Below are 10,744 nucleotides of genomic sequence, written 5' to 3'. Positions count from 1 at the left end.
GTGGGTGTCTGTCTCTGTCTCTGAACTGTCTGTCTGTCTGATCTGTCTGTCTGTCCTGGACAAGGGCCTCCTGGAGGAGCGCTACGACTGGGCCCAGGTGGGTGTCTGTCTCTGTCTCTGAACTGTCTGTCTGTCTGATCTGTCTGTCTGTCCTGGACAAGGGCCTCCTGGAGGAGCGCTACGACTGGGCCCAGGTGGGTGTCTGTCTCTGTCTCTCCCTGACCTGTCTGTCTCTCTCTCCATGTCCAAGGTGAAACCCCAACAGTAACCAGGTCAACCTGACGTCCTGTTGTGTGATGCCCCCCGATCTGATGGCCTGTCTGTCTGTCTCTCCCGTATCCAAGGTGAAGCCCACCAGTAACCAGTGTAGGAGCCAATTTCTATATTTTTCTTTTGGGACATAAAGTGCTTATTTTCTATGTTGTAATATGTGTGACGGTGATTTCTGTTTAGTGGCTCCCCCTGCAGGTGGAGAGGTCCGTTATTATATAGGAAGTGCCAAGGCTACCAGTAGGGGTTTTTGGCTAGGAAAGCACACAGTCTTTAGACCTTGATCTTGACCTTGACAGCCTGTTTGTTTGTTCGCAAATGGTAGCATATTTTAGCTTACTAGATTGCTTTATAATTTTGATAGCCTGCATTTTGAATATCATTTTTGTGGAAAATGGAACAATAAACCGAAGATCATTTTATTTCAACGTAACTCTCGTCTCCGTTTGTTCTACTAGCGTCTACTACAGCCTACCTAGCCAGACCCTGAGCGATATACAATAGGAAATGTTTTAGTCACTACAACCAGGTCAACCTGGCGTCCTGTTGTGTGATGCCCCCCGATCTGACGGTGTACGCCAAGCAGGCGGGGGTCCAGCTACTGACCCACAACGACCTCAAAGGTGGGTGTCTGTCTGGGGGTGTCTGTCTGTGTGTCTCTCTCTCTGTCCCTGACCTGTCTGTCTCTCTCTGACCTGTCTGTCCCCCCTCTAACCTAACCTCCCTCTTCATCTGAGCTGTCTGTCTCTCTCTGACCTGACTCTCTCTCTCCCTCCCTCTCTTTCCATGTCTGTCTCTCCCTCTAACCTGTCTCTCTCTCTCTCTCCTTCCAGAGCTCATCTCGGCGGCGGGCTTCCAGGAGGCGCTGTCTCTCTCTCTCTGACCTGTCTGTCTCCCCTCTAACCTGTCTCTCTCTCTCCCTCCCCCCCTCTCCCTCTGAGCTGTCTGTCTGTCTTTGACCTGTCTCTCTGTCGTCTTCCAGAGCTCATCACGTCGGCGGGCTTCCAGGAGGCGCTCCATGATGACCGCGGCGACCGTAACCGCGGTGACGCGGCGTCGGCCTGGCGCCTCCGCTGGGTCCTGCGCTACACCATCATCGTCAAGAGCCGCGGCATCATCAAGGCCAAGGGCTACCTGGTCCACGCCACCCGGGTAGCGTAGCGTAGCATAGTCTGGTGTAGTCGAGGCTAGCCTAGTGTAGTGTAGCCTTAGCGTAGCATCGTGTAGCCTTGGTTAGCCTGGTTAGCGTTTGCCGGACGGCGCTTGGGTTTAGCCACGCTTAGGGTTAGGTTAGGTACGCTAGGGTTAGCTCATAGCGGCTAACGTGAACCAGACATTGGTTGGTTGGTTGGGGCCTGCTGTTAGCGCTGATGTTGAAGTGCCTGTCTGTATGTCTGTCTGTGTCTGTCTGTCTGTCAGTCAGAGTACGCTAGGTAGCAGCTAGGTGGCTACACACACCCACACACATTTGATTGAATTGATGACCCCCCTGCACTAACCCTAACCCTAGAGACCTCTTCACCCCCACCACCCCCCTGTACTAACCCTAACCCTAGAGACCTCTTCACCCCCACCACCCCCCTGTACTAGGGTTAACCCTAACCCAAAACAGAAAACATGTGTGTGACATACCCATCATTTAAAAAATCAAAATCTTTTCCCGCTTGACTTTTTCTCGGCAACGGTTAACCCTAAACCCTAACTGTCCTCACGAGCTGATAGGGAGTTAGGGTTAGGTTTAGTGGGGGTGAAGAGGTCTCTAGGGTTAGGGTTGGTACAGAGGGGTAGTGGGGGGGTCACAGACGCCCTACAGGGATAGGGTCAGGGTATCAACCAGACGCCTCCCCCTCCCTCCCTTTTTAATGAAATAACCAAAACGACATCATCTGTTTTTTTTTAATCCATGAATTATTTTATTAGTCATCAATTCAATCAAATGTGTGTGGGTGTGAGTAGCCACCTAGCTGCTACCTAGCATGTTTTAGCCACCTAGCCGCTAGCTAGTGTACTCTGACAGACAGGCAGACAGGCACTTCAACATCAGCGCTAACAGCAGGCCCCAACCAACGTCTGGTTCACGTTAGCCGCTATGAGCTAACCCTAGCGTGGCTAAACCCGTAGCTAAGCCTTTCAACTGAACCTAGGTGTCGTCCGGCATACGCTAACCAGGCTAACCAAGGCTACACGATGCTACGCTAAGGCTAGGCCGCACCAGGCTATGCTACGCTAAGGCTACACTACACTAGGCTATCCTCGACTACACCAGACTATGCTATGCTACCCGGGTGGCGTGGACCAGGTAGCCCTTGGCCTTGATGATGCCGCGGCTCTTGACGATGATGGCGTAGCGCAGGACCCAGCGGAGGCGCCACGCCGACGCCGCGTCACCACGGTCATCACGGTCGGTGTCGCCGTGGGACGCCGTCGCTAATGCCGCGCTCTCACGGAGCGCCTCCTGGAAGCCCGCCGACGTGATGAGCTCTGGAAGACGACAGAGAGACAGACAGGTTAGAGGGAGAGAGACAGACAGCTCAGATGGAGAGGGAGGTTAGGTTAGAGGGGGGATAGACAGGTCAGAGAGAGACACACAGACAGACACCCACCTTTGGGGTCGTTGTGGGTCAGTAGCTGGACCCCCGCCTGCTTGGCGTACGCTGTCAGATCGGGGGGCATCACACAACAGGATGCCAGGTTGACCTGGTTACTGGTGGGCTTCACCTTGAATACGGAAGAGAGAGAGAGAGAGAGACACTGTTAACTGCTTGGTTGGGACAGAGAGAGACAGACAGTTGACGTACGCCCTCAGGTTGACCTGGTTACTGGTGGGGTTTCACCTTGGACATGGAGAGAGAGACAGATACCCCCAGCCCAGGACAGACAGACAGACACCCACCTGGGCCCAGTCGTAGTGCTCCTCCAGGAGGCCCTTGTCCAGGACAGACAGACAGGTCAGAGACAGACACCCACCTGGTCCCAGTCGTACAACTCCTCCAGGAGGCCCTTGTCCAGGAAAGACAGACAGACAGACAGGTCAGGAACAGACAGACAGACAGACACCCACCTGGGCCCAGTCGTGCAGCTCCTCCAGGAGGCCCTTGTCCAGGTTAGACAGACAGAACCACCCCCCCCCCCCCCCCCCAGGACGCCAGGTTGACACAGGACACAGGTCAGGGACAGACGCCCACCCTCCCCCCCCAGCCCAGGACAAACAGACAGGCCAGAGAAAGACAGACAGACACCCACCTGGGCCCAGTTGTGCAGCTCCTCCAGGAGGCCCTTGTCCAGGTCCGACGTCCCGATGGCGACCACCTTCCCGGACGCCACCAGCGTTTCCAAGACAACCCACGCCGGCCGCAGGTCCGAGAGGGTCTGGGGGGCGTGGTCGTCCCCCGGGGGGCCGGGAGGGGGCGCCAGGATGACCGAGTCGAGTTGGGAGAGGGCGAGAGTAAGACAGGCTGTTGGGGGGGAGGGAGACAGGTTAGAGGTCCGAGAGGGTCTGGGTGTGGGGGGGGAGATGTTGTCCTCCTGGTCGCCAGGGTGAGGGTGAGACAGGCTGTGGAGGGGAGAGACAAACAGACAGGCAGGCAGGCAGGACTCACCCAGGTCGACAGCCTGTCTGATGCACGACTGGTCCGACTCGCACAGGAACAGCTTGACTGCAACGACAACGTTAGCCTGGGTTAACGTGTGGTCGCGTCGTGTGTAATCATGGGCTGGTATCGTTTGTTAGCCCTGGGTTAGCGTGTGTTATCGTGGTGCGTGTGAGCCGGTGTTAGCATGCACTAGCATTTATTAGCATGTGTTATCGTGGTGTGTGTTAGCGTGCGGCAGCATGTGGTGGCGGTATCATGTGTTAGCCTGCGTTAGCCTGCGTGAGCCTGCCTTAGCCTGCATTAGCGTAGCGTACCAGACACCTTCAGCTCCTCCCTCTCCTCCGGTGTGATGGTGGTCTCGGCCGCCTGGGGGGTGGAGCAGTCCAGGACGTCAGACTCCTGGAGAGACAGACAGGTTAGAGAGAGAGAGAGAGACAGGTAAACAGACAGAAAGGTTATAGAGAGAGAGAGACAGGCGTGATGGCCGGAACAGTTCAGGACGTCAGACTCCTGGAGAGACAGACAGGTCTGAGAGACAAACAGGTTCAGGACAGACAGATTACAGAAAGACAGACAGGCGTGCCTGGGGGGGGGGAGCAGTCCAGGACGTCTGACTCCTGGACAGACAGACAGGTTAGAGAGAGAGAGACAGGTTAGAGACAGACCAGACTAGTCGAACCAGAGAGAGAGATTAGCTGACCTCAGCAGAACCTCCCTCCCTGTTTAACCTCCCTCCCTGTTTAACCCCCCCCCCTCTCTGCCTCCCCCCCGTCTCCCTGCCTGTGTGTGTGTCTCCCTCTCTCTCTCCCTGTCTCAGGAGCACCCACCCACACACACGTTTTAGATTAGATTCAACTTTATTGTCATTGTGCAGAGTACAAGTACAGAGACAACGAAATGCAGTTAGCGTCTAACCAGAAGTGCAAAATAGCAGAAAGTGCAATGAACAGTATTTACAGGTAGTGCAATATATGAGCAGTAAGTAGTGCAGTATATTAATTAGCAGTAGCATTATAGCATTATAGCAGAATAAATAGTTCCAGTATGAACAGTGTAGCAGCATATGAGCTGTATGGGCAATGCAGTCTAGCAGTATATACGTGTATTAACAGGAGAGCATGACTTCAGTAATGGAAAAAAGAACTCTGAGCAAACTGCTCACCATCATGGACAATGAAGGTCACCCACTGTACCACACCATCATCCAGCAGAAGAGCTTGATCAGCTGGAGGCTACGAGCACTGACAAGCAAAACTGACAGACTTACTAAATCATTTGTCCCCAGAGCCATACAACTCTACAACATGTCAATCAAGGGCAAAGAGATGGACTTCTCTGCATAACCTCCACCCTCTGTATCACATCACCATCATGTATCATGTCACTGTTTCACCTCATTATCTACAATGTTTACTAGCTATGCTAGGTCTCATACAGAGCCCCTACCTCCCTCCACCAGCCTGGACTAAATGCACTTTAAAAATAGTCCATATTTATGTAGCCCGTATTTAGTTTTTAGTATTTAATGCTATAATTGCACCTTACCTTTTAGCACCTCACCTAACTGCAAAGACATTTACAACTGCACCTCGCCTGTATAAAATACTGCTAATGTTGTATGTGTATGTTATGTGTGATACCCCTATGTCTGTACGCTACTTGGAACCTGAATTTCCCCCTGGGATAAATAAAGTTTCTATCTATCTATCTCAGTAACATGAGGTAGATAGCAGAATAAATATAAATATGAAGTTGTCACTTGACTCACTAAACACGGGTGTGTCTGTGTGAGTGTGTGTGTCTCCCTCTCTCAGGAGCACCCACACACACACACACACACGTTGCCACTTGACTCACTAAACATTGACGCCTCTGGGCGCGTGAGTGTGCCTGTATGTGGGTGTGCGTGTCTGTGCGTGTGGAGCATCCAGAGAGAGAGACGAAGGAAAGGAGGGAGGGAAGAGAGGGATGAGTCTCACCTTCTCCTCCGCCGACAGTAAGGAAAGAAGACAGGAAACAAGAAAGGAGGGAAGGGAGGGAGGTAAGGAAGACAAGAAAGGAGGGAAGGAAGAGAGAGACAGGAGGAAAGGAGGGAGAGAAGAGAGGGATGAGTCTCACCTTCTCCCCGGCCGACGGCGTCTCGGAGGACCAGTCACTCAGCGTGGCGCGGATACAGTCCTGGAGCTACGGCAACAACAGACAGACAGGTCAGATGGAGAGACAGACAGGTCAGAGACAGCTTGGCGCGGATACAATCCTGGAGCTGGAGGGCAACAACAGGTCAGACAGACAGACAGAAAATGACAATAAAACGACATATTTAGTATTTATTTAATCACATTCATAATACACACACACACACGGTCAGTTCGTTAGAGCCAGTTAGCATTCGCCTTTAGCACCCCGTCAACACTGCACTCGGTAGGTAAATTCGTTAGCCCCGTTAGCATTAGCCTTTAGCACCCCGTCAACACTGCACTCGGTAGGTAAATTCGTTAGCTTCGTTAGCTCCAGTTAGCATTAGCCTTTAGCACCCCGTCAACACTGCACTCTGTAGGTAAATTCGTTAGCTTCGTTAGCCCCGTTAGCATTAGCCTCTAGCCTCCCGACCCCCCCCCCGCCCTTCTTACCTCCTCACTCGGGGACGACGGACACTTCTTCTTCAGCCGGCTCCGGTTGACGAGGTTCCCGGTGTGGAGGTTGAGCGTCGTGGCCCGGGTCAGAAACGAGGTAACACCGGGGGAGACGGTCCCAGAGCCGCCGGAGACGGTCCCAGAGCCGCCGGAGGAGCCGGTAGAGGAGACGGTACCACCGGGGGAGACGGTCCCAGAGGACCCGCTACGAGTACCAGAGGAGCCGCCGGTGTCGGTGGTGGTGGTGGTTTCCATGGTGTCTGTCTCCCCTTCTCTCGTAAAGAAGAAGTAAATGTCGTAAAGATATAATAATAATAATAATAATAATAATAAAAAGATATCGTAAAATGAGGGAGGGGTGGGGTTGTCTAGCAACGAGGAACAGTTGGTGGGTTTGAGGGAATGTCGTAAAGGAAAAGAAAATGTCGGAAAGGGACGGGATATGGTGGGTTACCTAGCAACGAGGGGGTGGGGAGAGTGTGTGTGTGGTTTGAAGGACTGTCGTAAAAATAGTTTTTCAAAACAAATACGAACGGTGGAGGGAAAGGGGGGGGGTTGCCTAGCAACGAGGGGGTGGGTTTGAGGGAATGTCGAGTAATGATGACACGACGCGTTTCCACACACACACACACACACGGTCAGTTCGTTAGAGCCAGTTAGCATTAGCCTTTAGCACCCCATCAACACTGCACTCGGTAGGTAAATTCGTTAGCTTCGTTAGTTAGCCCCGTTAGCATTAGCCTCAGAGCCGGTAGAGGAGACGGTACCACCGGGGGAGACGGTCCCAGAGGACCCGCTACGAGTACCAGAGGAGCCGCCGGTGTCGGTGGTGGTGGTGGTTTCCATGGTGTCTGTCTCCCCTTCTCTCGTAAAGAAGAAGTAAATGTCGTAAAGATATAATAATAATAATAATAATAATAATAATAATAATAATAATAATAATAATAGTAAATGTCGTAAAATAAGGGAGGTTGGTGTGTTTGAGGGAATGTCGTAAAGGAAAAGAAAATGTCGGAAAGGGACGGGATATGGTGGGTTACCTAGCAACGAGGGGGTGGGGAGAGTGTGTGGTTTGAAGGAGTTTCATAAAACATTTTTTTCTAAAAAATGTCGTAAAATACGAACGGTGGAGGGAAAAGGGGGGGGGTTGCCTAGCAACGAGGAGGTGGGTTTGAAGAGCCTAACTACATGGTTCTACTAGCCCTAGGGTTAGGGTCAGGGTTAAGGGTTAAAGTTAACTCATCCCCTAGGGTCAGGGTTTAGGGTTAGGGTCAGGGTCAGGGTTAGAGTTAGGGTTAGGGTCAGGGTCAGAGTCAGGTTCAGGGTCAGAGTTAGGGTTAGGGTTAGGGTCAGAGTCAGGGTCAGGGTTAGAGTCAGGGTTAGGGTCAAGGTTAACTCGTCTCCTAGGCCTGTCTGCACATTTGGGTTGTCATGACGTTGCTAAGTGAAGTGTTAACACTGGAAAGAAAACGTCCCCTTTGGTTTCCACTGATGTTCTATTATACTACTTTTCTATTATACTAAGATTATATTACACTGATGTTCTATTACACTAATGTTCTATTACATAAATGTTCTATTACACTAATGTTCTATTACATAAATGTTCTATTACACTAACGTTTTATTATACTAATGTTCTATTACACTGATGTTCTATTACACTAATGTTTTATTATACTAATGTTCTATTACACTGTTCTATTACACTGATGTTCTATTACACTAATGTTTTATTATACTAATGTTCTATTACACTAATGTTCTATTAAACTAACGTTCTATTACACTGATGTTCTATTACACTAATGTTCAATTACACTGATGTTCAATTACACTGATGTTCTATTACACTAATGTTCTATTAAACTAACGTTCTATTACACTGATGTTCTATTACACTAATGTTATATTACACTGATGTTCTATTACACTAATGTTCTATTACACTGATGTTCTATTACACTAATGTTCTATTACACTGATGTTCTATTACACTGATGTTCTATTACACTGATGTTCAATTACACTAATGTTCTATTACACTAATGTTCTATTACACTAATGTTCTATTACACTGATGTTCTATTACACTGATGTTCTATTACACTAATGTTCTATTACACTGATGTTCTATTACACTGTTCTATTACACTGTTCTATTACACTAATGTTCTATTACACTGATGTTCTATTACACTAATGTTCTATTACACTGTTCTATTACACTGTTCTATTACACTGTTCTATTACACTAATATTCTATTACACTGATGTTCTATTACACTAATGTTCTATTACACTGTTCTATTACACTGTTCTATTACACTGTTCTATTACACTAATATTCTATTACACTGATGTTCTATTACACTAATGTTCTATTATACTAATGTTCTATTACACTAATGTTCTATTACACTGATGTTCTATTACACTGATGTTCTATTACACTGTTCTATTACACTGATGTTCTATTACACTGATGTTCTATTACACTGTTCTATTACACTGATGTTCTATTACGCTGATGTTCTATTACACTAATGTTCTATTACACTGATGTTCTATTACACTAACGTTCCATTACATTGTTCTATTACACTGTTCTATTACACTAATGTTCTATTACACTGTTCTATTACACTGATGTTCTATTACACTAATGTTCTATTACACTGATGTTCTATTACACTAATGTTCTATTACACTGATGTTCTATTACACTGTTCTATTACACTGTTCTATTACACTGTTCTATTACACTGTTCTATTACACTGTTCTATTACACTGATGTTCTATTACACTGTTCTATTACACTAATGTTCTATTACACTGTTCTATTACACTGTTCTATTACACTGATGTTCTATTACACTGTTCTATTACACTGATGTTCTATTACACTAATGTTCTATTACACTGATGTTCTATTACACTAATGTTCTATTACACTGTTCTATTACACTGATGTTCTATTACACTGTTCTATTACACTGATGTTCTATTACACTGTTCCATTATAAAAGATCTGTGATGTTATAAAGAATATTTCAGGTTCAAATTCTGGGTTCAGTGCTTATTGCTAACTGGCTGGATTCTAATCTCTCTGTTGTTGTAATACTAGTAAATGACCACCAGGTGGTGCCCCCATCTGAGGGCTAGAGGTCTGGGGGATAGGGTTCTGGGGGTCTGGGGGTCTGGGGGTCTGGAGGTCTGGGGGTCTGGGGGTCAGAGGTACTGCAGGTGACAGGTGAAGTCTTCTCATTAGAGCCATGCCTCCCATGGCAGGGAGCGGTACTGCAGGGGACAGGTGAAGTCTTCTCATGAGAGCCATGCCTCCCATGGCAGGGAGCGGTACTGCAGGTGAGAGCTCTCTCAGGTTGGAGGGCTTAGACCTCAGAGCTGAAGCCAGAGAAACACAGCCTTCCTCTGGGACTCTACAGCCTGACAACCAGGGGAAATAGTGTCACTCCATCTGATATCAAGAATCTGATTATTCCTCTCTAATGTACATGTGCAGCTTTAAATCCTCTTCGTTTGGCAGTTGAAAGGCCACATATGAATGAGGAATACAAATAAATACATGCAGCCAAACGATCACTGTGGTGCAAGAATTCATGAGTGAGACTTATAGTTGCTCTCAACAGGGGAGCAAGCAACCATGGATACATTTGTAGTGACTGGATTTCTACGTCTGGTATAATGTATTTGCTAGCTATTGGGTTAGTGCAGTATTGTGTAGTCCCATGAGCTGATCTAAGGCCAGGTGGGTCAGGATTTGAGTAGGGCAACATATTCAGAAAGTGAAGACAGAGCAGACCCCCTCCCACCACACACACACACACACACACACACACACACACACACACACACACACGCACACGTACACACACTATAGGAATTGATTGGAAGATAATGTCCTTTGTCTGTCTCAATTATTGAGCCTTTCAGTGCAAGTATCATTGATTCCATAGAATGATAATGTAACTTAGGAATGATGTGTCTGACAACAAGAATAGTCTCAGACCTCACCTTAGTGTCTGTAGTTGACAGTGTGGACTCCCCAGTCCAGCAGAGAGCAGCTTCATCCCCCCGTCACCTAGATCATTATTACTGAAGTCCAGCTCTCTCAGGTGGCAGGAGTCTGAGCTGAGAGCTGAGGCCAACGCTTCACAGCATCTCCCAATGAGGTGACATCCATTCAGCCTGAATGAGGAATAAATATATGTTGCCAAACGATCACT

At 48.4% G+C, this 10,744-nt stretch overlaps 1 protein-coding gene across 1 annotated transcript; it reads right to left on the bottom strand.

Annotated features, from left to right (window-relative positions):
* Positions 1–1,403: 1,403 nt before the first annotated feature.
* On the bottom strand, positions 1,404–7,614 carry LOC310823934 (glutamate--cysteine ligase regulatory subunit-like). Its single transcript, XM_083696874.1, has 7 exons — positions 6,494–7,614; positions 5,982–6,047; positions 4,178–4,262; positions 3,870–3,926; positions 3,514–3,725; positions 2,874–2,988; positions 1,404–2,751 (listed from the first exon to the last, which is right to left on the bottom strand). Exons 1-7 carry the CDS (start codon positions 6,749–6,751, stop codon positions 2,543–2,545), a joined length of 1,002 nt encoding a protein of 333 aa, XP_083553000.1. The 5' UTR covers positions 6,752–7,614; the 3' UTR covers positions 1,404–2,542.
* Between the last annotated feature and the right edge of the window lie 3,130 nt (positions 7,615–10,744).

Source organism: Argentina silus (assembly GCF_951799395.1).
Source record: "Argentina silus genome assembly, chromosome: Y".
In the NCBI taxonomy this organism is placed as follows: domain Eukaryota; kingdom Metazoa; phylum Chordata; class Actinopteri; order Argentiniformes; family Argentinidae; genus Argentina; species Argentina silus.
This window is presented reverse-complemented; position numbering and strand designations above follow the sequence as displayed.